The sequence below is a fragment of the Oncorhynchus keta genome, unplaced genomic scaffold, assembly GCF_023373465.1.
Source record: "Oncorhynchus keta strain PuntledgeMale-10-30-2019 unplaced genomic scaffold, Oket_V2 Un_scaffold_4394_pilon_pilon, whole genome shotgun sequence".
In the NCBI taxonomy this organism is placed as follows: Eukaryota; Metazoa; Chordata; class Actinopteri; order Salmoniformes; family Salmonidae; genus Oncorhynchus; species Oncorhynchus keta.
This window is the reverse complement of record NW_026290944.1, coordinates 226,412-253,565: the sequence shown is the minus strand read 5'-3', so window position 1 is coordinate 253,565 and position 27,154 is coordinate 226,412. Positions and strand designations below refer to the sequence as shown.

Here is a 27,154-nt window from a genome sequence, read left to right as displayed (position 1 = left end):
CCTGGTCATTACTATGTGTCCGTTTCGTTTCTCCTTTTCAGAAAGCTCCATCGCAGACTTTTTCTTGACGAGGAAGTGTGTGGGCGTTACACATGCAAATAGCGCGCATATTAGAACGAATCAAAAAGGAGCTCAAAGTCAATAAGAATTGTGTGTGTGCGTGTGTGTGTGTGTGTGTGTGTGTGTGTGTGGCGGGGCTGAAGCTATTGACTTGGAAGTTGATGGGAAAGAAATGTAATTTCCAGACAAAGTTTTAAAAATGTTTAAATGTTTATTTAACTAAATAGCTAAAAATATTGTATTGAGATGTACAAAGAGAAGCAAGTGTTGATTGATTGGTGAAGATTTTTAATGAGTGAGAATAAAATAAAATGTAACATCAACTACAGATCTGTATTTAAATGTCTTATTCAGCCATTTAAACAAACAGATAGCATCAAAATAAGCACCCAGGTCTATACTGCTCCTACATGTAACAGACTAGGTCTATACTGCTCCTACATGTAACAGACTAGGTCTATACTGCTCCTACATGTAACAGACTAGGTCTATACTGCTCCTACATGTAACAGACTAGGTCTATACTGCTCCTACATGTAACAGACTAGGTCTATACTGCTCCTACATGTAACAGACTAGGTCTATACTGCTCCTACATGTAACAGACTAGGTCTATCTGCTCCTACATGTAACAGACTAGGTCTATACTGCTCCTACATGTAACAGACTAGGTCTATACTGCTCCTACATGTAACAGACTAGGTCTATACTGCTCCTACATGTAACAGACTAGGTCTATCTGCTCCTACATGTAACAGACTAGGTCTATCTGCTCCTACATGTAACAGACTAGGTCTATCTGCTCCTACATGTAACAGACTAGGTCTATACTGCTCCTACATGTAACAGACTAGGTCTATCTGCTCCTACATGTAACAGTACATAGATGTATATAATGAACGTTCACTAATGGCGTTACACATTTTTAATTATATTAAGAAAAAAAACATTTGCATTTATCAAAAGTGTTTTACAATCAGCACCTGTGTTCTCTCTCTAACATGGTGGAATAATACTGCCGGGAACATTGATGAGGTAGACCACATGGTCAAATGTATGTGGACACCACATCAAATGATTGGATTTGGCTATTTCAGTTACACCCTTTCGCTCACGGGTGTATAAAATACGAGTAGACATTATTTGGGTTTTTATTTTAACAGAATAAGAACTTTGAAAAGTTAGATTTCCCCCATTACATTTTAAAATAACATTAACCGGTTCCCAAGCTTTTCAAAAAATAATAACGGTTCTGTTCTTGAACGGTAGAGATCACTTCCGTTATCGGTTCTGTTTCTGTTCCTCAAATGTTTTGCTCTTTTCCAGGTTTAGGTTCTGTTCCCTGAACCGGTTCCAAGTCCTGCTCCTCACTGGGCGCGTTGGAAAGAGCGCGTGTATTCTCTCATGCCTTTTCAGGTTCCCTAACCGTGTAAAATCCTTTCCGCACAGAGAGCAATGGTAAGATGTCTCCCCTGTATGTGTATTTTCATGCTCCTTCAGGTTCCCTGACTGTGTAAAGCTCTTTCCACACAGGGAGCATTGGTAAGGCCTTTCTCCCGTGTGTGTTTTTTCATGCATATTCAGGTTCCCTAACAAGGTAAAACCCTTTCCACACTGGGAGCATTGGAAAGGTTTCTCTCCTGTGTGTATTCTTTTATGTTCCTTCAGATGCCCTAACCGTGTAAAACCTTTCCCACACTGAGAGCACTGGAAAGGTTTCTCTCCCGTGTGTATTCTTTTATGTACTTTTAGGGTCCCTAACTTGGTAAAATCCTTTCCACACAGAGAGCAACAGAAAGAGTTCTCCCCTGTGTGTGTCCTTTCATGCTCCTTCAGGTTGCCTAGCTTGGTAAAACGTTTTCCACATTGAGAGCATTGTAAGGGGTTCTCTCCTGTGTGTGTTCCCTCATGCTTTTTCAGGTTCCCTGATCGTGTAAAACCCTTTCCACACTGGGAGCAGTGGAAAGGCTTCTCTCCTGTGTGTATTCTCTCGTGCCTTTTCAGGGTCTCTGACTGGGTAAAACTCTTTCCACACTGGGAGCATTGGAAAGGCTTTTCTCCTGTGTGTATTTTCTCATGCTTTTTCAGCTTACACAACCACTTAAAACTCTTATTACACTGGGAGCAGTGGTGTGGTCTCGCTGGTTTGGGCGCCTCTGGGTCCCCTGAAGGACCCTTTCCACGGTCAGAGTGAGAGTCTGGTCTCTCGCCTGCCAAAGACAAACATAATATTTGGTTATAAAACAGAGAGACGTAAATTAAATCTCCACATGATAAAACAGTCTTCTTATGAGGTAACTGCAAAATACACGGGCAATGAATATATTGATCGGGGGAATTATTATTCTACAATGTAGAAAACAGTACAAATAAAGAAAAACCCTGGAATGAGTAGGTGTTCTAAAACTTTTGATCAGCAGTGTATATGCATCATATATACAATCATATCAGTCTGTCTTAAACCATATAACATAACATATACATATATACACTGCTCAAAAACATAAAGGGAACACTTAAACAACACAATGTAACTCCAAGTCAATCACACTTCTGTGAAATCAAACTGTCCACTTAGGAAGCAACACTGATTGACAATAAATGTCACATGCTGTTGTGCAAATGGAATAGACAACGGGTGGAAATTATAGGCATTTAGCAAGACACCCCCAATAAAGGAGTGGTTCTGCAGGTGGGGACCACAGACCACTTCTCAGTTCCTATGCTTCCTGGCTGATGTTTTGGTCACTTTTGAATGCTGGCGGTGCTTTCACTCTAGTGGTAGCATGAGACGGAGTCTACAACCCACACAAGTGGCTCAGGTAGTGCAGCTCATCCAGGATGGCACATCAATGCGAGCTGTGGCAAGAAGGTTTGCTGTGTCTGTCAGCGTAGTGTCCAGAGCATGGAGGCGCTACCAGGAGACAGGCCAGTACATCAGGAGAGGTGGAGGCCGTAGGAGGGCAACAACCCAGCAGCAGGACCGCTACCTCCGCCTTTGTGCAAGGAGGAGCAAGAGGAGCACTGCCAGAGCCCTGCAAAATGACCTCCAGCAGGCCACAAATGTGCATGTGTCTGCTCAAACGGTAAGAAACAGACTCCATGAGGGTGGCATGAGGGCCCGACATCCACAGGTGGGGGTTGAGCTTACAGCCCAACACCGTGCAGGACGTTTGGCATTTGCCAGAGAACACCAAGATTGGCAAATTCGCCACTGGCGCCCTCTGCTGGGTTCCTCCTAATGCAAGACAATGCTAGACCTCATGAGGCTGGAGTGTGTCAGCAGTGTGTGCTCTTCACAGATGAAAGCAGGTTCACACGGAGCACATGTGACAGACGTGACGGAGTCTGGAGACGCCGTGGAGAACGTTCTGCTGCCTGCAACATCCTCCAGCATGACCGGTTTGGCGGTGGGTCAGTCATGGTGTGGGGTGGCATTTCTTTGGGGGGCCGCACAGCCCTCCATGTGCTCGCCAGAGGTAGCCTGAATGCCATTAGGTACCGAGATGAGCTCCTCAGACCATATGCTGGTGCTGTTGGCCCTGGGTTCCTCCTAATGCAAGACAATGCTAGACCTCATGTGGCTGGAGTGTGTCAGCAGTTCCTGCAAGAGGAAGGCATTGATGCTATGGACTGGCCCGCCCGTTCCCCAGACCTGAATCCAATTGAGCACATCTGGGACATCATGTCTCGCTCCATCCACCAATAGACTGTCCAGGAGTTGGCGGATGCTTTAGTCCAGGTCTGGGAGGAAATCCCTCAGGAGACCATCCGCCACCTCATCAGGAGCATGCCCAGGCGTTGTAGGGAGGTCATACAGGCACGTGGAGGTCACACACACTACTGAGCCTCATTTTGACTTGTTTTAAGAACATTACATCAAGGTTGGATCAGCCTGTAGTGTGGTTTTCCACTTTAATTTTGAGTGTGAATCCAAATCCAGACCTCCATGGGTTGATAAATTTGATTTCCATTGATAATGTGTGTGATTTTGTTGTCAGCACATTCAACTATGTAAAGAATTTAATAAGTATTTAATAAGAATATTTAATTCATTCAGATCTAGGATGTGTTATTTTAGTGTTCCCTTTATTCTTTTGAGCAGTGTAGTATATTCTAGAATTCATCCATGAGGTCATAATGATAGTTTAACCAGGCTATATATTTATATATATCCAGGCTGTATATGTTTCATAAATACCATCATGGACACTCTCACTGACAGTTGTGACTGCTTCGCCTGCCATATTGTTGTCTCTACCTTCTTGCCCTTTGTGCTGTTGTCTGTGTCCAATAATGTTTGTACCATGTTTTGTGCTGCTACCATGTTGTGTTGCTACCATGCTGTGTTGTCATCTTAGGTCTCTCTTTATGTAGTGTTGTCTCTCATGTCGTGATGTGTGTTTACTCCTATATTTTTATTTAATTTATTTTTAATCCCAGGCCCCCGTCCCCGCAGGAGGCCTTTTGCCTTTATTGTAAATAAGAATTTGTTCTTAACTGACTTGCCTAGTTACATACAGATTGAAATATATTTAACACGCTGTTCTTCCAAGATGGCGTAGCAGTAAGTCGTCCTGTCGTCCTGTCCCCTGTATATATAGAGTCTTTTTCGTTTTTTTAAAACATATTTTTCTTCGCATACCTCTTTAAATACATTTTGCTAAATCTAAGCTTCCAAATACTCTCCTGCAACCCGCCTCACCCAATGTAGCTATTTTTCCTAAAGCATTTATATTTACTTGGAACCGAAACCCCTCAACTGAAGCTAGCCAGCTAATCCACCAGCTATGCTAGCGGTCTTCAGCTAACCGGTCATCAGCTAACCTTTAGCCCGGAAAGCTCTCGCCAGTTCGAACAACGCGACTCTAACCAGAGCATAACGGACCTATTTATTTTTCATCCCCGGATTCCCACCGCAAACGGAACATTTTTCAGCTGGATCTTCACAACTAGCTATCTAGCTAAACTGCAACCCCGGATGGTTACCCCTGGCTAGCGTTTCCACCCACTTAGCTTGAAGCTAGCCCGGCCAGAGCACCTGTAGCACACCCCTGCTACCCTGTCTAGCTCGGGCCTACGAACTGTTAGCTTGTTAGCACAGGCCTGCTAACCGTCTGTATCGCCGCGTCCCAAATACTCTCTGGACCCATATTTACTTTCTATCTCTTTTTGATTTTTAAATTGTTTATACCTTCCGGAAACCTGCCTCACCCATTGTGATACGGAATCGCTATTATTTTTAATTTTTTTAGAACACACTCAAGAACCTCCAGACGCTATCCAGCTAACTAGCTACAAGCTATTTAGTCATGTTAGTTTTTTAACCTGGATAACACTCGCCAGTCCAGCTTCCCTGCCCATCCACCGCTGCCCCCTGGACACTGATCTCTTGGCTACATAGCTGATGCACGCTGGACTGTCCATTAATCACGGTACTCCATTCTGCTTGTTTGTTTTATCTGTCGGCCCCGTTGCCTAGTCAACGCCATTTTACCTGCTGTTTGTTGTGCTAGCTAACTAGCTGTTGCTGTCTCACCTACTGTTTTAGCTAGCTTTCCCAATTCAACACCTGTGATTACTGTATGCCTCGCTGTATGTCTCTCTCAAATGTCAATATGCCTTGTATACTGTTGTTCAGGTTAGTGATCATTGTTTTAGTTCACAATGGAGCCCCTAGTTCCACTCTTCATACCCCTGTTACCTCCTTTGTCCCACCTCCCACACATGCGGTGACCTCACCCATTACAACCAGCATGTCCAGAGATACAACCTCTCTCATCATCACCCAGTGCCTGGGCTTACCTCCTCTGTACCCGCACCCCACCATACCCCTGTCTGCGCATTATGCCCTGAATATATTCTACCATGCCCAGAAACCTGCTCCTCTTATTCTCTGTCCCCAACGCTCTAGGCGACCAGTTTTGATAGCCTTCAGCCGCACCCTCATACTACTCCTTCTCTGCTCCGCGGGTGATGTGGAGGTAAACCCAGGCCCTGCATGTCCCCAGGCACCCTCATTTGTTGACTTCTGTGATCGAAAAAGCCTTGGTTTCATGCATGTCAATATCAGAAGCCTCCTCCCTAAGTTTGTTTTACTCACTGCTTTAGCACACTCTGCTAACCCTGATGTCCTTGCCGTGTCTGAATCCTGGCTCAGGAAGGCCACCAAAAATTCAGAGATTTCCATACCCAACTATAACATCTTCCGTCAAGATAGAACTGCCAAAGGGGGAGGAGTTGCAGTCTACTGCAGAGATAGCCTGCAAAGTAATGTCATACTTTCCAGGTCCATACCCAAACAGTTCGAACTACTAATTTTGAAAATTACTCTCTCCAGAAATAAGTCTCTCACTGTTGCCGCCTGCAACCGACCCCCCTCAGCTCCCAGCTGTGCCCTGGACACCATTTGTGAATTGATCGCCCCCCATCTAGCCTCAGAGTTTGTTCTGTTAGGTGACCTAAACTGGGATATGCTTAACACCCTGGCAGTCCTACAATCTAAGCTAGATGCCCTCAATCTCACACAAATCATCAAGGAACCCACCAGGTACAACCCTAACTCCGTAAACAAGGGTACCCTCATAGACGTCATCCTGACCAACTGGCCCTCCAAATACACCTCCGCTGTCTTCAACCAGGATCTCAGCGATCACCGCCTCATTGCCTGTATCCGCCACGGAGCCGCAGTCAAACGACCACCCCTCATCACTGTCAAACGCTCCCTAAAACACTTCTGTGAGCAGGCCTTTCTAATCGACCTGGCCCAGGTATCATGGAAGGACATCGACCTCATCCCGTCAGTTGAGGATGCCTGGTCATTCTTTAAAAGTAACTTCCTCACCATTTTAGATAAGCATGCTCCGTTCAAAAAATGCAGAACCAAGAACAGATACAGCCCTTGGTTCACTCCAGACCTGACTGCCCTCGACCAGCACAAAAACATCCTGTGGCGGACTGCAATAGCATCGAATAGTCCCCGCGATATGCAACTGTTCAGGGAAGTCAGGAACCAATACACGCAGTCAGTCAGGAAAGCTAAGGCCAGCTACTTCAGGCAGAAGTTTGCATCCTGTAGCTCCAACTCCAAAAAGTTCTGGGACACTGAAGTCCATGGAGAACAAGAGCACCTCCTCCCAGCTGCCCACTGCACTGAGGCTAGGTAACACCGTCACCACCGATAAATCCATGATTATCGAAAACTTCAATAAGCACTTCTCAACGGCTGGCCATGCCTTCTGCCTGGATACTCCAACCTCGGCCAACAGCTCCGCCCCCCCCCGCAGCTCCTCGCCCAAGCCTCTCCAGGTTCTCCTTTACCCAAATCCAGATAGCAGATGTTCTGAAAGAGCTGCAAAACCTGGACCCGTACAAATCAGCTGGGCTTGACAATCTGGACCCTCTATTTCTGAAACTATCCGCCGCCATTGTCGCAACCCCTATTACCAGCCTGTTCAACCTCTCTTTCATATCGTCTGAGATCCCCAAGGATTGGAAAGCTGCCGCAGTCATCCCCCTCTTCAAAGGGGGAGACACCCTGGACCCAAACTGTTACAGACCTATATCCATCCTGCCCTGCCTATCTAAGGTCTTCGAAAGCCAAGTCAACAAACAGGTCACTGACCATCTCGAATCCCACCGTACCTTCTCCGCAGTGCAATCTGGTTTCCGAGCCGGTCACGGGTGCACCTCAGCCACACTCAAGGTACTAAACGATATCATAACCGCCATCGATAAAAGACAGTACTGTGCAGCCGTCTTCATCGACCTTGCCAAGGCCTTCGACTCTGTCAATCACCATATTCTTATCAGCAGACTCAGTAGCCTCGGTTTTTCGGATGACTGCCTTGCCTGGTTCACCAATTACTTTGCAGACAGAGTTCAGTGTGTCAAATCGGAGGGCATGCTGTCCGGTCCTCTGGCAGTCTCTATGGGGGTGCCACAGGGTTCAATTCTCGGGCCGACTCTTTTCTCTGTGTATATCAATGATGTTGCTCTTGCTGCGGGCGATTCCCTGATCCACCTCTACGCAGACGACACCATTCTATATACTTTCGGCCCGTCATTGGACACTGTGCTATCTAACCTCCAAACGAGCTTCAATGCCATACAACACTCCTTCCGTGGCCTCCAACTGCTCTTAAACGCTAGTAAAACCAAATGCATGCTTTTCAACCGATCGCTGCCTGCACCCGCATGCCCGACTAGCATCACCACCCTGGATGGTTCCGACCTTGAATATGTGGACATCTATAAGTACCTAGGTGTCTGGCTCGACTGCAAACTCTCCTTCCAGACTCATATCAAACATCTCCAATTGAAAATCAAATCAAGAGTCGGCTTTCTATTCCGCAACAAAGCCTCCTTCACTCACGCCGCCAAGCTTACCCTAGTAAAACTGACTATCCTACCGATCCTCGACTTCGGCGATGTCATCTACAAAATGGCTTCCAACACTCTACTCAGCAAACTGGATGCAGTCTATCACAGTGCCATCCGTTTTGTCACTAAAGCACCTTATACCACCCACCACTGCGACTTGTATGCTCTAGTCGGCTGGCCCTCGCTACATATTCGTCGCCAGACCCACTGGCTCCAGGTTATCTACAAGTCCATGCTAGGTAAAGCTCCGCCTTATCTCAGTTCACTGGTCACGATGGCAACACCCATCCGTAGCACGCGCTCCAGCAGGTGTATCTCTCTGATCATCCCTAAAGCCAACACCTCATTTGGCCGCCTTTCGTTCCAGTACTCTGCTGCCTGTGACTGGAACGAATTGCAAAAATCGCTGAAGTTGGAGACTTATCTCCCTCACCAACTTCAAACATCAGCTATCTGAGCAGCTAACCGATCGCTGCTGCTGTACATAGTCTATTGGTAAATAGCCCACCCATTTTCACCTACCTCATTCCCATACTGTTTTTATACTGTTTTTATTTATTTACTTTTCTGCTCTTTTGCACACCAATATCTCTACCTGTACATGACCATCTGATCATTTATCACTCCAGTGCTAATCTGCAAAATTGTAATTATTCGCCTACCTCCTCATGCCTTTTGCTCACATTGTATATAGACTCCCCCTTTTTTCTACTGTGTTATTGACTTGTTAATTGTTTACTCCATGTGTAACTCTGTGTTGTTGTCTGTTCATACTGCTATGCTTTATCTTGGCCAGGTCGCAGTTGCAAATGAGAACTTGTTCTCAACTAGCCTACCTGGTTAAATAAATGTGAAATAAAAAAATAAAAAATAAAAATTTAATCATGTCAGTCTGTCTTACCTTAACTAAAAACCATATAACAAATATACATGTAAAGCTTCAAATCATGTTTTGTTTTTTATATTAATTTTCATGGGATGTTGAAGTGTAGAGACTGATCAAACCACTACAGAAAATATATATATTTGGAAATATTTAAGGGAGATTATGTTACGTCTAGTCTGTGAGACCAGGCTGTAAACCAAGGTAGTTGATTTATTTTTACTATGTTACGTCTAGTCTGTGAGACCAGGCTGTAAACCGAGGTAGCTGATTTATTTTTACTATGTTACGTCTAGTCTGTGAGACCAGGCTGTAAACCCAGGCAGTTGATGTGTTTTTTACTATGTTACGCCTAGTCTGTGAGACCAGGCTGTAAACCGAGGTAGTTGATGTAATTTTTACGATGTTACGTCTAGTCTGTGAGACCAGGCTGTAAACCGAGGTAGTTGATGTAATTTTTACTATGTTACGTCTAGTCTGTGAGACCAGGCTGTAAACCGAGGTAGTTGATGTAATTTTTACTATGTTATGTCTAGTCTGTGAGACCAGGCTGTAAACAGAGGTAGTTGTGATCAATATGATGAACCCGTTTTCACAACATTTAAGAACCTGGTGATAGAAAACAGTGTGAATGTAATAATGACAATGGACTTAGGAGTAATTTAGAGAACTGGCAGTGTTTTCATTTGACTTAGAAAGGGTAGGACCAATAAGGACAATGGACTTACTCAGGAGTAATTTAGCTAACTAGGAGTAATTTAGCGAACTGGTAGTGTTTTCATTTGACTTAGAAAGAGTAGGACCACATTAATGTCAATTGATTGTAGCAATACACCTGAGAACACAGTGTTTAAGTCAGTCAGTACTCTCAAGTCAGACTGAGACAGTCACTTGACGTCCGGGCAATCCATTCTTCTTTCCATCAATAAATGCAAAAGGACGGCTGAAAGATGCTCTCTACCCTAAACTGTATTTATTGTTTGGAGAGACGGGGTTCCATCCTCCCAGGTAGATGGGCTGGTGTAGGATACTATAGGGTTAAAGTAGTGGGATGGTGTTGGATCCTATAGGGTTAAAGTAGTGGGATGGTGTAGGATCCTATAGGGTTAAAGTAGTGGGATGGGATGGTGTAGGATCCTTCAGGGTTAAAGTAGTGGGAAGGAGTAGGATCCTTTAGGGCCAAAGTAGTGGGATGGTGTAGGATCCTTTAGGGTTAAAGTAGTGGGATGGTGTAGGATCCTTCAGGGTTAAAGTAGTGGGATGGAGTAGGATCCTTTAGGGCCAAAGTAGTGGGATGGTGTAGGATCCTATAGGGTTAAAGTAGTGGGATGGTGTTGGATCCTATAGGGTTAAATTAGTGGGATGGTGTTGGATCCTTTAGGGTTAAAGTAGTGGGATGGTGTAGGATCCTTAGGGTTAAAGTAGTGGGATGGTGTTAGATCCTTTAGGGTTAAAGTAGTGGGATGGTGTAGGATCCTATAGGGTTAAAGTAGTGGGATGGTGTAGGATCCTTCAGGGTTAAAGTAGTGGGATGGGATGGTGTAGGATCCTTCAGGGTTAAAGTAGTGGGATGGGATGGTGTTGGATCCTATAGGGTTAAAGTAGTGGGATGGTGTAGGATCCTTCAGGGTTAAAGTAGTGGGATGGTGTTGGATCCTTCAGGGTTAAAGTAGTGGGATGGTGTTGGATCCTTTAGGGTTAAAGTAGTGGGATGGTGTTGGATCCTTTAGGGTTAAAGTAGTGGGATGGGATGGTGTAGGATCCTTTAGGGTTAAAGTAGTGGGATGGTGTAGGATCCTTTAGGGTTAAAGTAGTGGGATGGTGTAGGATCCTTTAGGGTTAAAGTAGTGGGATGGTGTTGGATCCTATAGGGTTAAAGTAGTGGGATGGGATGGTGTTGGATCCTTTAGGGTTAAAGTAGTGGGATGGTGTTGGATCCTTTAGGGTTAAAGTAGTGGGATGGTGTAGGATCCTATAGGGTTAAAGTAGTGGGATGGTGTTGGATCCTTCAGGGTTAAAGTAGTGGGATGGGATGGTGTAGGATCCTTCAGGGTTAAAGTAGTGGGATGGTGTTGGATCCTATAGGGTTAAAGTAGTGGGATGGGATGGTGTAGGATCCTTCAGGGTTAAAGTAGTGGGATGGGATGGTGTAGGATCCTTCAGGGTTAAAGTAGTGGGATGGGATGGTGTAGGATCCTTCAGGGTTAAAGTAGTGGGATGGGATGGTGTAGGATCCTATAGGGTTAAAGTAGTGGGATGGTGTTGGATCCTATAGGGTTAAAGTAGTGGGATGGGATGGTGTAGGATCCTTCAGGGTTAAAGTAGTGGTATGGTGTAGGATCCTTCAGGGTTAAAGTAGTGGGCTGGTGTAGGATCCTTCAGGGTTAAAGTAGTGGGATGGTGTAGGATCCTTTAGGGTTAAAGTAGTGGGATGGTGTTGGATCCTTTAGGGTTAAAGTAGTGGGATGGTGTTGGATCCTATAGGGTTAAAGTAGTGGGATGGTGTTGGATCCTATAGGGTTAAAGTAGTGGGATGGTGTTGGATCCTTTAGGGTTAAAGTAGTGGGATGGTGTAGGATCCTATAGGGTTAAAGTAGTGGGATGGTGTTGGATCCTTTAGGGTTAAAGTAGTGGGATGGTGTTGGATCCTTTAGGGTTAAAGTAGTGGGATGGTGTTAGATCCTTTAGGGTTAAAGTAGTGGGATGGTGTAGGATCATAGGGTTAAAGTATGTGGGATGGGGATGGTGTGTGGATCCTATAGGGTTAAAGTAGTGGGATGGTGTTGGATCCTTTAGGGTTAAAGTAGTGGGATGGTGTAGGATCCTTTAGGGTTAAAGTAGTGGGATGGTGTAGGATCCTAGGGTTAAAGTAGGGGATGGTGTAGGATCCTTTAGGGTTAAAGTAGTGGGATGGTGTTGGATCCTTAGGGTTAAAGTAGTGGGATGGTGTAGGATCCTTCAGGGTTAAAGTAGTGGGATGGATGGTGTAGGATCCTTTAGGGTTAAAGTAGTGGGATGTAGGATCCTTTAGGGATGGGGGATGGTGTTGGATCCTTTAGGGTTAAAGGGTTAAAGTAGTGGGATGGTGTTGGATCCTTTAGGGTTAAAGTAGTGGGATGGTGTTAGGATCCTTTAGGGTTAAAGTAGTGGGATGGTGTAGGATCCTTTATGGTTAAAGGTGGGATTGGTAATCCTTCAGGGTTAAAGTAGGGATGGGATGGATCCTTTAGGGTTAAAGTAGGATCCTTCAGGATGGTTAAAGTAGTGGGATGGGATGGTGTTGGATCCTATAGGGTTAAAGTAGTGGGAAGTAGTGGGATGGTGTAGGATCCTTCAGGGTTAAAGTAGTGGGATGGTGTAGGATCCTTTAGGGTTAAAGTAGTGGGATGGGATGGTGTAGGATCCTTTAGGGTTAAAGTAGTGGGATGGTGTAGGATCCTTTAGGGTTAAAGTAGTGGGATGGGATGGTGTTGGATCCTTTAGGGTTAAAGTAGTGGGATGGTGGGATGGTGTGGATCCTTTAGGGTTAAAGTAGTGGGATGGGATGGGTTAAAGTAGTCCTTTTAGGGTTAAAGTAGTGGGATGGTGTTGGATCCTTCAGGGTTAAAGTAGTGGGATGGTGTAGGATCCTTTAGGGTTAAAGTAGTGGGATGGTGTAGGATCCTTTAGGGTTAAAGTAGTGGGATGGTGTAGGATCCTATAGGGTTAAAGTAGTGGGATGGTGTAGGATCCTTTAGGGTTAAAGTAGTGGGATGGGATGGTGTGGTGTAGGATCCTTAGGGTTAAAGTTAAAGTAGTGGGATGGTGTAGGATCCTTTTAGGGTTAAAGTAGTGTGGGATGGTGTAGGATCCTTTAGGGTTAAAGTAGTGGGATGGTGTAGGATCCTTTAGGGTTAAAGTAGTGGGATGGTGTAGGATCCTTTAGGGTTAAAGTAGTGGGATGGTGTAGGATCCTTTAGGGTTAAAGTAGTGGGATGGGATGGTGTAGGATCCTTTAGGGTTAAAGTAGTGGGATGGTGTAGGATCCTTTAGGGTTAAAGTAGTGGGATGGTGTGGATCCTTTAGGGTTAAAGTAGTGGGATGGGATGGTGTAGGATCCTTTAGGGTTAAAGTAGTGGGATGGTGTTGGATCCTTTAGGGTTAAAGTAGTGGGATGGTGTTGGATCCTTTAGGGTTAAAGTAGTGGGATGGGATGGAGTAGGATCCTTTAGGGTTAAAGTAGTGGGATGGGATGGAGTAGGATCCTTCAGGGTTAAAGTAGTGGGATGGTGTAGGATCCTTTAGGGTTAAAGTAGTGGGATGGGATGGTGTAGGATCCTTCAGGGTTAAAGTAGTGGGATGGGATGGTGTAGGATCCTATAGGGTTAAAGTAGTGGGATGGGATGGTGTAGGTTCCTTTAGGGTTAAAGTAGTGGGATGGGATGGTGTTGGATCCTATAGGGTTAAAGTAGTGGGATGGTGTAGGATCCTTCAGGGTTAAAGTAGTGGGATGGGATGGTGTAGGATCCTATAGGGTTAAAGTAGTGGGATGGTGTTGGATCCTTTAGGGTTAAAGTAGTGGGATGGGATGGTGTAGGATCCTTTAGGGTTAAAGTAGTGGGATGGTGTAGGATCCTTTAGGGTTAAAGTAGTGGGATGGGATGGTGTTGGATCCTTTAGGGTTAAAGTAGTGGGATGGTGGGATGGTGTAGTGGGATGGGATGGTGGGATGGTGGGATCCTTTAGGGTTAAAGTAGTGGGATGGTGTAGGATCCTTTAGGGTTAAAGTAGGGTTAAAGGGTTAAAGTAGGGGATGGTGTAGGATCCTTTAGGGTTAAAGTAGTGGGATGGTGTAGGATCCTTTAGGGTTAAAGTAGTGGGATGGTGTAGGATCATTTAGGGTTAAAGTAGTGGGATGGTGTTGGATCCTTTAGGGTTAAAGTAGTGGGATGGTGTTGGATCCTTTAGGGTTAAAGTAGTGGGATGGTGTGTAGGATCCTTTAGGGTTAAAGTAGTGGGATGGTGGTTAAAGTAGGATCCTTTAGGGTTAAAGTAGTGGGATGGTGTAGGATCCTTTAGGGTTAAAGTAGTGGGATGGTGTAGGATCCTTTTAAGGGGGATTAAAGTAGTGGGATGGTGTAGGATCCTTTAGGGTTAAAGTAGTGGGATGGTGTAGGATCCTTTAGGGTTAAAGTAGTGGGATGGTGTAGGATCCTTTAGGGTTAAAGTAGTGGGATGGTGTAGGATCCTTTAGGGTTAAAGTAGTGGGATGGTGTAGGATCCTTTAGGGTTAAAGTAGTGGGATGGGATGGTGTAGGATCCTTCAGGGTTAAAGTAGTGGGATGGTGTAGGATCCTTTAGGGTTAAAGGGGTGTAGGATCCTTTAGGGTTAAAGTAGTGGGATGGTGTAGGATCCTTTAGGGTTAAAGTAGTGGGATGGTGTTGGATCCTATAGGGTTAAAGTAGTGGGATGGTGTAGGATCCTATAGGGTTAAAGTAGGGATGGGATGGTGTAGGGTTAAAGTAGTGGGATGGGATGGTGTTGGATCCTTTAGGGTTAAAGTAGTGGGATGGTGTAGGATCCTTTAGGGTTAAAGTAGTGGGATGGGATCCTTTAGGGTTAAAGTAGTGGGATGGGATGGGATCCTTTAGGGTTAAAGTAGTGGGATGGGATGTGTTGGATCCTTTAGGGTTAAAGTGGGATGGTGGGATGGTGTTGGATCCTTTAGGGTTAAAGTAGTGGGATGGGATGGTGTTGGATCCTTTAGGGTTAAAGTAGTGGGATGGTGTAGGATCCTTTAGGGTTAAAGTAGTGGGATGGTGTAGGATCCTTTAGGGTTAAAGTAGTGGGATGGGATGGTGTTGGATCCTTTAGGGTTAAAGTAGTGGGATGGGATGTGTGGATCCTTTAGGGTTAAAGTAGTGGGATGGGATGGTGTTGGATCCTTTAGGGTTAAAGTAGTGGGATGGGATCCTTTAGGTTAAAGTAGGATGGGATGGTGTAGGAAAGTCCTTTAGGGTTAAAGTAGTGGGATGGTGTTGGATCCTTTAGGGTTAAAGTAGTGGGATGGGATGGTGGGATCCTTTAGGGGTTATCATGGTGTAGGATCCTTTAGGGTTAAAGTAGTGGGATGGTGTTGGATCCTTTAGGGTTAAAGTAGTGGGATGGTGTTGGATCCTTTAGGGTTAAAGTAGTGGGATGGTGTTGGATCCTTTAGGGTTAAAGTAGGGATGGGATGGTGTAGGATCCTTTAGGGTTAAAGTAGTGGGATGGGATGTAGGATCCTTTAGGGTTAAAGTAGTGGGATGGTGTAGGATCCTTTAGGTTAAAGTAGTGGGATGGTGTTGGATCCTTTAGGGTTAAAGTAGTGGGATGGTAGGGGATGGTGTAGGATCCTTTAGGGTTAAAGTAGTTAAAGTAGTGGGATGGGATCCTTTAGGTTAAAGTAGTGGGATCCTTTAGGGTTAAAGTAGTGGGATGGGATGGTGTTGGATCCTTTAGGGTTAAAGTAGTGGGATGGGATGGTGTTGGATCCTTTAGGGTTAAAGTAGTGGGGATGGTGTAGGATCCTTTAGGGTTAAAGTAGTGGGATGGGATGGTGTTGGATCCTTTAGGGTTAAAGTAGTGGGATGGTGTTGGATCCTTTAGGGTTAAAGTAGTGGGATGGGATGGTGTTGGATCCTTTAGGGTTAAAGTAGTGGGATGGGATCCTTTAGGTGTTGGATCCTTTAGGGTTAAAGTAGTGGGATGGTGTAGGATCCTTTAGGGTTAAAGTGGGGATGGTGTAGGATCCTTTAGGGTTAAAGTAGTGGGATGGTGTTGGATCCTTTAGGGTTAAAGTAGTGGGATGGTGTAGGATCCTTTAGGGTTAAAGTAGTGGGATGGTGTAGGATCCTTTAGGGTTAAAGTAGTGGGATGGGATCCTTTAGGGTTAAAGTAGTGGGATGGTGTAGGATCCTTTAGGGTTAAAGTAGTGGGATGGTGTTGGATCCTTTAGGGTTAAAGTAGTGGGATGGTGTTGGATCCTTTAGGGTTAAAGTAGTGGGATGGTGTTGGATCCTATAGGGTTAAAGTAGTGGGATGGTGTAGGATCCTTTAGGGTTAAAGTAGTGGGATGGGATCCTTCAGGGTTAAAGTAGTGGGATGGTGATCCTTTAGGGTTAAAGTAGTGGGATGGTGTAGGATCCTTTAGGGTTAAAGTAGTGGGATGGTGTAGGATCCTTTAGGTTAAAGTAGTGGGATGGGATCCTTCAAAGTGTAGGATCCTTTAGATGGTGGTGTTGGATCCTTTAGGGTTAAAGTAGTGGGATGGTGTTGGATCCTTTAGGGTTAAAGTAGTGGGATGGGATGGTGTTGGATCCTTTAGGGTTAAAGTAGTGGGATGGTGTAGGATCCTTTAGGGTTAAAGTAGTGGGATGGTGTAGGATCCTTTAGGGTTAAAGTAGTGGGATGGTGTAGGATCCTTTAGGGTTAAAGTAGTGGGATGGTGTTGGATCCTTTAGGGTTAAAGTAGTGGGATGGTGTTGGATCCTTTAGGGTTAAAGTAGTGGGATGGTGTAGGATCCTTTAGGGTTAAAGTAGTGGGATGGTGTAGGATCCTTTAGGGTTAAAGTAGTGGGATGGTGTAGGTGTTGGATCCTTTAGGGTTAAAGTAGTGGGATGGTGTAGGATCCTTTAGGGTTAAAGTAGTGGGATGGGATGGTGTAGGATCCTTCAGGGTTAAAGTAGTGGGATGGGATGGTGTTGGATCCTATAGGGTTAAAGTAGTGGGATGGTGTAGGATCCTTTAGGGTTAAAGTAGTGGGATGGTGTAGGATCCTTTAGGGTTAAAGTAGTGGGATGGTGTAGGATCCTTTAGGGTTAAAGTAGTGGGATGGTGTAGGATCCTTTAGGGTTAAAGTAGTGGGATGGTGTTGGATCCTTTAGGGTTAAAGTAGTGGGATGGTGTTGGATCCTTTAGGGTTAAAGTAGTGGGATGGGATGGTGTTGGATCCTTTAGGGTTAAAGTAGTGGGATGGGATGGTGTTGGATCCTTTAGGGTTAAAGTAGTGGGATGGTGTAGGATCCTTTAGGGTTAAAGTAGGGATGGGATGGGTTAAAGTGTGGGATGGTGTAGGATCCTTAGGGTTAAAGTAGTGGGATGGTGTAGGATCCTTTAGGGTTAAAGTAGTGGGATGGGATGGTGTTGGATCCTATAGGGTTAAAGTAGTGGGATGGTGTAGGATCCTTTAGGGTTAAAGTAGTGGGATGGGATGGTGTAGGATCCTATAGGGTTAAAGTAGTGGGATGGTGTTGGATCCTTTAGGGTTAAAGTAGTGGGATGGGATGGTGTAGGATCCTTTAGGGTTAAAGTAGTGGGATGGGATGGTGTTGGATCCTTTAGGGTTAAAGTAGTGGGATGGTGTAGGATCCTTTAGGGTTAAAGTAGTGGGATGGTGTTGGATCCTTTAGGGTTAAAGTAGTGGGATGGTGTAGGATCCTTTAGGGTTAAAGTAGTGGGATGGTGTTGGATCCTTTAGGGTTAAAGTAGTGGGATGGTGTTGGATCCTTTAGGGTTAAAGTAGTGGGATGGTGTAGGATCCTTTAGGGTTAAAGTAGTGGGATGGTGTAGGATCCTTTAGGGTTAAAGTAGTGGGATGGGATGGTGTTGGATCCTATAGGGTTAAAGTAGGGATGGTGATCCTTTAGGGTTAAAGTAGTGGGATGGTGTAGGATCCTTTAGGGTTAAAGTAGTGGGATGGTGTAGGATCCTTTAGGGTTAAAGTAGTGGGATGGGATGGTGTTGGATCCTTTAGGGTTAAAGTAGTGGGATGGTGTAGGATCCTTTAGGGTTAAAGTAGTGGGATGGGATGGTGTTGGATCCTTTAGGGTTAAAGTAGTGGGATGGTGTAGGATCCTTTAGGGTTAAAGTAGTGGGATGGTGTAGGATCCTTTAGGGTTAAAGTAGTGGGATGGGATGGTGTTGGATCCTTTAGGGTTAAAGTAGTGGGATGGTGTAGGATCCTTAAAGTAGGGTTAAAGGGTTAAAGTAGTGGGATGGTGTAGGATCCTTTAGGGTTAAAGTAGTGGGATGGGATGTGTTGGATCCTTTAGGGTTAAAGTAGTGGGATGGTGTTGGATCCTTTAGGGTTAAAGTAGTGGGATGGTGTTGGATCCTTTAGGTTAAAGTAGGATCCTTTAGGGTTAAAGTAGTGGGATGGTGTATCCTTTAGGATCCTTTAGGGTTAAAGTAGTGGGATGGTGTAGGATCCTTTAGGGTTAAAGTAGTGGGATGGTGTGTGGATCCTTTAGGGTTAAAGTAGTGGGATGGTGTGTAGGATCCTTTAGGGTTAAAGTAGTGGGATGGTGTAGGATCCTTTAGGGTTAAAGTAGTGGGATGGTGTAGGATCCTTTAGGGTTAAAGTAGTGGATCCTTTAGGGTTAAAGTAGTGGGATGGTGTAGGATGGGTTAAAGTAGTGGGATGGATCCTTTAGGGTTAAAGTAGTGGGATGGTGTAGGATCCTTTTAAAGTAGTGGGATGGTGTAATCCTTTAGGGTTAAAGTAGTGGGATGGTGTAGGATCCTTTAGGGTTAAAGTAGTGGGATGGTGTTGGATCCTTTAGGGTTAAAGTAGTGGGATGGTGTAGGATCCTTTAGGGTTAAAGTAGTGGGATGGTGTAGGATCCTTTAGGGTTAAAGTAGTGGGATGGGATGGTGTAGGATCCTTTAGGGTTAAAGTAGTGGGATGGTGTAGGATCCTTTAGGGTTAAAGTAGTGGGATGGGATGGTGTTGGATCCTTTAGGGTTAAAGTAGTGGGATGGGATGGTGTTGGATCCTTTAGGGTTAAAGTAGTGGGATGGTGTAGGATCCTTTAGGGTTAAAGTAGTGGGATGGTGTAGGATCCTTTAGGGTTAAAGTAGTGGGATGGGATGGTGTAGGATCCTTAAAGTAGGGGATTGGTGTTGGATCCTTTAGGGTTAAAGTAGGATGGGATGGTGTAGGATCCTTTAGGGTTAAAGTAGTGGGATGGGATGGTGTTGGATCCTTTAGGGTTAAAGTAGTGGGATGGGATGGTGTGGGATGGTGTTGGATCCTTTAGGGTTAAAGTAGTGGGATGGGATGGTGTTGGATCCTTTAGGGTTAAAGTAGTGGGATGGTGATCCTTTAGGTTAAAGTAGTGGGATCCTTTAGGGTTAAAGTAGTGGGATGGTGTAGGATCCTTTAGGGTTAAAGTAGTGGGATGGTGTTGGATCCTTTAGGGTTAAAGTAGTGGGATGGTGTTGGATCCTTTAGGGTTAAAGTAGTGGGATGGTGTTGGATCCTTTAGGGTTAAAGTAGTGGGATGGTGTAGGATCCTATAGGGTTAAAGTAGTGGGATGGTGTAGGATCCTTTAGGGTTAAAGTAGTGGGATGGTGTAGGATCCTTTAGGGTTAAAGTAGTGGGATGGTGTAGGATCCTTTAGGGTTAAAGTAGTGGGATGGGATGGTGTAGGATCCTTTAGGGTTAAAGTAGTGGGATGGGATGGTGTTGGATCCTTTAGGGTTAAAGTAGTGGGATGGGATGGTGTTGGATCCTTTAGGGTTAAAGTAGTGGGATGGTGTAGGATCCTTTAGGGTTAAAGGGTTAAAGTAGTGGATGGGATGGTGTAGGGGATCCTTTAGGGTTAAAGTAGTGGGATGGTGTTGGATCCTTTAGGGTTAAAGTAGTGGGATGGGATGGTGTTGGATCCTTTAGGGTTAAAGTAGTGGGATGGTGTTGGATCCTTTAGGGTTAAAGTAGTGGGATGGTGTAGGATCCTTTAGGGTTAAAGTATGGGATGGTGGTTAGGATCCTTTAGGGTTAAAGTAGTGGGATAGGGGATGGTGTTGGATCCTTTAGGGTTAAAGTAGTGGGATGGTGTTGGATCCTTTAGGGTTAAAGTAGTGGGATGGTGTTGGATCCTTTAGGGTTAAAGTAGTGATCCTTTAGGGTTAAAGTAGTGGGATGGTGTTGGATCCTTTAGGGTTAAAGTAGTGGGATGGTGTTGGATCCTTTAGGGTTAAAGTAGTGGGATGGTGTTGGATCCTTTAGGGTTAAAGTAGTGGGATGGTGTAGGATCCTTTAGGGTTAAAGTAGTGGGATGGTGTAGGATCCTTTAGGGTTAAAGTAGTGGGATGGTGTAGGATCCTTTAGGGTTAAAGTAGTGGGATGGTGTAGGATCCTTTAGGGTTAAAGTAGTGGGATGGTGTAGGATCCTTTAGGGTTAAAGTAGTGGGATGGGATGGTGTTGGATCCTATAGGGTTAAAGTAGTGGGATGGGATGGTGTAGTGGGTGTATCCTTTAGGGTTAAAGTAGTGGGATGGTGTAGGATCCTTTAGGGTTAAAGTAGTGGGATGGTGTGGGATGGTGTAGGATCCTTTAGGGTTAAAGTAGTGGGATGGTGTTGGATCCTTTAGGGTTAAAGTAGTGGGATGGTGTTGGATCCTTTAGGGTTAAAGTAGTGGGATGGTGTTGGATCCTTTAGGGTTAAAGTAGTGGGATGGTGTAGGATCCTTTAGGGTTAAAGTGTGGGATGGTGTTGGATCCTATAGGGTTAAAGTAGTGGGATGGTGTAGGATCCTTCAGGGTTAAAGTAGTAGTGGGATGGTGTAGGATCCTTTAGGGTTAAAGTAGTGGGATGGTGTAGGATCCTTTAGGGTTAAAGTAGTGGGATGGGATGGTGTAGGATCCTTCAGGGTTAAAGTAGTGGGATGGGATGGTGTTGGATCCTTTAGGGTTAAAGTAGTGGGATGGGATGTGTGGTGTAGGATCCTTTAGGGTTAAAGTAGTGGGATGGTGTGGTGTATCCTTTAGGGTTAAAGTAGTGGGATGGTGTAGGATCCTTTAGGGTTAAAGTAGTGGGATGGTGTTGGATCCTTTAGGGTTAAAGTAGTGGGATGGGATGGTGTTGGATCCTTTAGGGTTAAAGTAGTGGGATGGGATGGTGTTGGATCCTTTAGGGTTAAAGTAGTGGGATGGTGTAGGATCCTTTAGGGTTAAAGTAGTGGGATGGGATGGTGTAGGATCCTATAGGGTTAAAGTAGTGGGATGGTGTTGGATCCTTTAGGGTTAAAGTAGTGGGATGGGATGGTGTAGGATCCTTTAGGGTTAAAGTAGTGGGATGGTGTAGGATCCTTTAGGGTTAAAGTAGTGGGATGGGATGGTGTAGGATCCTATAGGGTTAAAGTAGTGGGATGGTGTTGGATCCTTTAGGGTTAAAGTAGTGGGATGGGATGGTGTTGGATCCTTTAGGGTTAAAGTAGTGGGATGGGATGGTGTTGGATCCTTTAGGGTTAAAGTAGTGGGATGGTGTAGGATCCTTTAGGGTTAAAGTAGTGGGATGGTGTTGGATCCTTTAGGGTTAAAGTAGTGGGATGGTGTAGGATCCTTTAGGGTTAAAGTAGTGGGATGGTGTTGGATCCTTTAGGGTTAAAGTAGTGGGATGGGATGGTGTAGGATCCTTTAGGGTTAAAGTAGTGGGATGGTGTTGGATCCTTTAGGGTTAAAGTAGTGGGATGGTGTTGGATCCTTTAGGGTTAAAGTAGTGGGATGGTGTTGGATCCTATAGGGTTAAAGTAGTGGGATGGTGTAGGATCCTATAGGGTTAAAGTAGTGGGATGGTGTAGGATCCTTCAGGGTTAAAGTAGTGGGATGGTGTAGGATCCTTTAGGGTTAAAGTAGTGGGATGGTGTAGGATCCTTTAGGGTTAAAGTAGTGGGATGGGATGGTGTAGGATCCTTCAGGGTTAAAGTAGTGGGATGGGATGGTGTTGGATCCTTTAGGGTTAAAGTAGTGGGATGGGATGGTGTTGGATCCTTTAGGGTTAAAGTAGTGGGATGGTGTAGGATCCTTTAGGGTTAAAGTAGTGGGATGGTGTAGGATCCTTTAGGGTTAAAGTAGTGGGATGGGATGGTGTAGGATCCTATTATGGTTAAAGTTAAAGTAGGGATGGTGTAGGATCCTTTAGGGTTAAAGTAGTGGGATGGGATGGTGTTGGATCCTTTAGGGTTAAAGTAGTGGGATGGTGTAGGATCCTTTAGGGTTAAAGTAGTGGGATGGTGTTGGATCCTTTAGGGTTAAAGTAGTGGGATGGTGTAGGATCATTTAGGGTTAAAGTAGTGGGATGGTGTTGGATCCTTTAGGGTTAAAGTAGTGGGATGGTGTAGGATCATTTAGGGTTAAAGTAGTGGGATGGTGTTGGATCCTTTAGGGTTAAAGTAGTGGGATGGTGTTGGATCCTTTAGGGTTAAAGTAGTGGGATGGTGTTGGATCCTTTAGGGTTAAAGTAGTGGGATGGTGTAGGATCCTTCAGGGTTAAAGTAGTGGGATGGGATGGTGTAGGATCCTTTAGGGTTAAAGTAGTGGGATGGTGTAGGATCCTTCAGGGTTAAAGTAGTGGGATGGTGTAGGATCCTTCAGGGTTAAAGTAGTGGGATGGTGTAGGATCCTTCAGGGTTAAAGTAGTGGGATGGTGTTGGATCCTTAGGGTTAAAGTAGTGGGATGGTGATCCTTTAGGGTTAAAGTAGTGGGATGGTGTAGGATCCTTTAGGGTTAAAGTAGTGGGATGGTGTAGGATCCTATAGGGTTAAAGTAGTGGGATGGTGTAGGATCCTATGGGTTAAAGGGTTAAAGTAGTGAGATGGTGTAGGATCCTTTAGGGTTAAAGTAGTGGGATGGGATGGTGTAGGATCATTCAGGGTTAAAGTAGTGGGATGGTGTTGGATCCTATAGGGTTAAAGTAGTGGGATGGGATGGTGTTGGATCCTATAGGGCCAAAGTAGTGGGATGGGATGGTGTTGGATCCTTTAGGGTTAAAGTAGTGGGATGGTGTTGGATCCTATAGGGTTAAAGTAGTGGGATGGGATGGTGTAGGATCCTATAGGGTTAAAGTAGTGGGATGGTGTAGGATCCTATAGGGTGAAAGTAGTGGGATGGTGGATCCTATAGGGTTAAAGTAGTGGGATGGTGTTGGATCCTTTCGGGTTAAAGTAGTGGGATGGTGTTGGATCCTATAGGGCCAAAGTAGTGGGATGGGATGGTGTTGGATCCTTTAGGGTTAAAGTAGTGGGATGGTGTTGGATCCTTTAGGGTTAAAGTAGTGGGATGGTGGATCCTATAGGGTTAAAGTAGTGGGATGGTGTTGGATCCTTTGTTGGAGTTAAAGTAGTGGGATGGTGTTGGATCCTTTAGGGTTAAAGTAGTGGGATGGGATGGTGTAGGATCCTTTAGGGTTAAAGTAGTGGGATGGGATGGTGTTGGATCCTATAGGGTTAAAGTAGTGGGATGGTGTAGGATCCTTTAGGGTTAAAGTAGTGGGATGGGATGGTGTAGGATCCTATAGGGTTAAAGTAGTGGGATGGTGTAGGATCCTATAGGGTTAAAGTAGTGGGATGGTGTAGGATCCTATAGGGTTAAAGTAGTGGGATGGTGTAGGATCCTTTAGGGTTAAAGTAGTGGGATGGGATGGTGTTGGATCCTATAGGGTTAAAGTAGTGGGATGGTGTAGGATCCTATAGGGTTAAAGTAGTGGGATGGTGTAGGATCCTTCAGGGTTAAAGTAGTGGGATGGGATGGTGTTGGATCCTATAGGGTTAAAGTAGTGGGATGGTGTAGGATCCTATAGGGTTAAAGTAGTGGGATGGTGTAGGATCCTATAGGGTTAAAGTAGTGGGATGGTGTAGGATCCTTTAGGGTTAAAGTAGTGGGATGGTGTAGGATCCTATAGGGTTAAAGTAGTGGGATGGAGTAGGATCTTTAGGGCCAAAGTAGATGGGATGGTGTAGGATCCTATAGGGCCAAAGTAGTGGGATGGTGTAGGATCCTATAGGGCCAAAGTAGTGGGATGGTGTAGGATCATATAGGGCCAAAGTAGTGGGATGGTGTAGGATCCTATAGGGCCAAAGTAGTGGGATGGTGTAGGATCCTATAGGGCCAAAGTAGTGGGATGGTGTAGGATCCTATAGGGCCAAAGTAGTGGGATGGTGTAGGATCCTATAGGGCCAAAGTAGTGGGATGGTGTAGGATCCTATAGGGCCAAAGTAGTGGGATGGGCTGGTGTAGGATCCTATAGGGCCAAAGTAGTGGGATGGTGTAGGATCCTATAGGGCCAAAGTAGTGGGATGGTGTAGGATCCTATAGGGCCAAAGTAGTGGGATGGTGTAGGATCCTATAGGGCCAAAGTAGTGGGATGGGCTGGTGTAGGATCCTTTAGGGCCAAAGTAGTGGGATGGTGTAGGATCCTATAGGGTTAAAGTAGTGGGATGGTGTAGGATCCTATAGGGTTAAAGTAGTGGGATGGTGTAGGATCCTTTAGGGTTAAAGTAGTGGGATGGTGTAGGATCCTATAGGGTTAAAGTAGTGGGATGGTGTAGGATCCTATAGGGCCAAAGTTGTGGGATGGTGTAGGATCCTATAGGGCCAAAGTAGTGGGATGGGCTGGTGTAGGATCCTATAGGGCCAAAGTAGTGGGATGGTGTAGGATCCTATAGGGCCAAAGTAGTGGGATGGGCTGGTGTAGGATCCTATAGGGTCAAAGTAGTGGGATGGTGTAGGATCCTATCGGGCCAAAGTAGTGGGATGGCGTAGGATCCTATAGGGGGGAGTGACCAAAATGTGCAACATCACACTCTGACCTGCGAAAGGCAATGATACAGCTTCTTCATGTGAAAAGTCACATGAAGAAGAAGAATAAGGGTTGACAAGAGCAAGACTTGGCTCTGATTATAAAAAGAAGATATGGGCGTTTTTATAATCCCAAAGTCTAGGACCAAGAAACATGGAGAGGCAGCCTTGAGTTACTATGACCCCAGACTCTGAACTAGCCTGCTAGAGAACCTGAGGGGGGCCAAGAGGCATGGAGAGGCAGCCTTGAGTTACTATGACCCCAGACTCTGAACTAGCCTGCTAGAGAACCTGAGGGGGGCCAAGAGGCATGGAGAGGCAGCCTTGAGTTACTATATGGGGTGGCAGGGTTGCCTAGCGGTTAGAGCGTTGGACTAGTAACCGGAAGGTTGCAAGTTCAAATCCCCGAGCTGACAAGGTACAAATCTGTCGTTCTGTCCCTGAACAGGCAGTTAACCCACTGTTCCTAGGCCGTCATTGAAAATAAGAATTTGTTCTTAACTGACTTGCCTAGTTAAATAAAGGTAAAATGTAAAAAAAACTATACCCCCAGACTCTGAACTAGCCTGTCAGAGAACCTGAGGGGCATGGAGAGGCAGCCTTTAGTTACTATACCCCCAGACTCTGAACTAGCCTGCTGGGGGACCGAGAGGCAGCCTTTAGTTACTATACCCCCAGACTCTGAACTAGCCTGCTGGGGGACCGAGAGGCAGCCTTTAGTTACTATGTCCACAGACTCTGGAATAGCCTACCTGAGAGGCAGCCTTTAGTTACTATGACCCCAGACTCTGAACTAGCCTGTCAGAGAACCTGAGGGGGGCCAAAACTGTGGACATATTTCAAATAGATTTTAATAACACACCTTTTCAGCTTTGCTTTTCCTTTAAAGTAGTTACGTTTTTATTGTCACTCTTTGGCTTTTTGATCCTCTGTTTGTTGTGCAGTAAATATTTATTTTTGTTTTTCTCATTCTGTTGCATTCCATGTCTGAAATGTGCTGTATAATAAATATGGATTTGATAGTGGGAGTGTGACTCTGCCCTTTAGTTCAACAACTGCAGTGGGTGTTTCTGTTGTAAGACAGAAAGTAACTTACTGGGGTTAATCAGATGTCCAGTATCCTTCTCTTCTTCTTCCAATACGACAGTTATCTCTCCCTCCTCCTTCACTCCAAAAACGGGATCTTCCTCTTTCTCTTCTTTCACTGCAACATCCTCATCCTCTACTTTTGTTACTGTGACATCCTCCTCTTCCTTCTCCTCTTTTACGACAACATTCAGCCACAGACCCTCTTTATCCGTCCAGCAGACCTCCTCTTCTTTATCAGGAGGAGAGCAGCTCAGTGAACTCATGGTCGGAGATGTTAGCTAACAGTTAGCTATCTAGGCTAGTGAACTAAACCAGTCAGCTATCTGACTAATAACAACAATGTAAATATAAAATTAAATGGGATAACTAGCTAGACGACAGAAGAAGTGAGTTTAAAACACAGTGGATAATATACATGAACGAGTGTAAAGAGCTTCAATGTTTCAGCTAGCAAGCTACCGAGGTGGCTGACCATTATCATTTAACTATAAAAGAACATGGCTGACTAGTTGGCTTGTCACTAGTTACTACAGCCACAAAGTCAACATTGGCTATCGTAAAAACAATATATGAAAACAAACATTACATTTTTTGTTGTCTTCATTTAAGGTTAGGCATTATGTTAGGTTTAAAAATCTGATTTTAATAAGAGAAGTTGGAGAATTGAGAATTGGGCGAGGTTTAGCCATAATTATGACTTTGTGACTGTGGTAACTAGAGACGACCGACTGGCTGTTGTTGTTTAAAGAAGAGTCCGGTTCAACACCACGTCACATTCTGGCAGACTGTCCTGAAAGACTCACAGCGCCCTCTGCTGACTGGAGTGGAAAACGCAGTTTTTTAAAAATATTTTTATTTTACCTTTATTTAACGAGGCAAGTCAGTTAAGAACAAATTCTTATTTTCAATGACGGCCTTGGAACAGTGGGTTCAGGGGCAGAACGACAGATTTGTACCTTGTCAGCTCAGGGGGTTTGAACTTGCAACCTTTCGGTGACTAGTCCAAGGCTCTAACCACTAGGCTACCCTGCCGCCCCAGTTGAGGGAATGTTTTATTTTATTTTCTGTTAAAACAATTGCAACAATTGGTTTGATTTTATTTCCAATAATAATGTTATATCACATTATATGAAAGGA

General features: G+C 44.9%; 1 protein-coding gene across 1 annotated transcript; it reads right to left on the bottom strand.

Annotated features, from left to right (window-relative positions):
* Positions 1-327: 327 nt before the first annotated feature.
* Positions 328-26,540, bottom strand: LOC118383425 (zinc finger protein 239-like). The gene is made up of 2 exons (XM_052516482.1): positions 26,025-26,540; positions 328-2,270 (listed from the first exon to the last, which is right to left on the bottom strand). The coding sequence occupies exons 1-2, from the start codon at positions 26,278-26,280 to the stop codon at positions 1,342-1,344; spliced, it is 1,185 nt and encodes a 394-aa protein (XP_052372442.1). The 5' UTR covers positions 26,281-26,540; the 3' UTR covers positions 328-1,341.
* Positions 26,541-27,154: the final 614 nt, after the last annotated feature.

Excerpts from the sequence above, each read along its gene's own strand:
- LOC118383425 (XM_052516482.1), bottom strand. The coding sequence starts at position 26,280 with ATGAGTTCACTGAGCTGCTCTCCTCCTGATAAAGAAGAGGAGGTCTGC. Across the intron at positions 2,271-26,024 it reads TGGACATCTGATTAACCCCA|GCGAGAGACCAGACTCTCAC; the intron begins GTAAGTTACTTT and ends TGTCTTTGGCAG.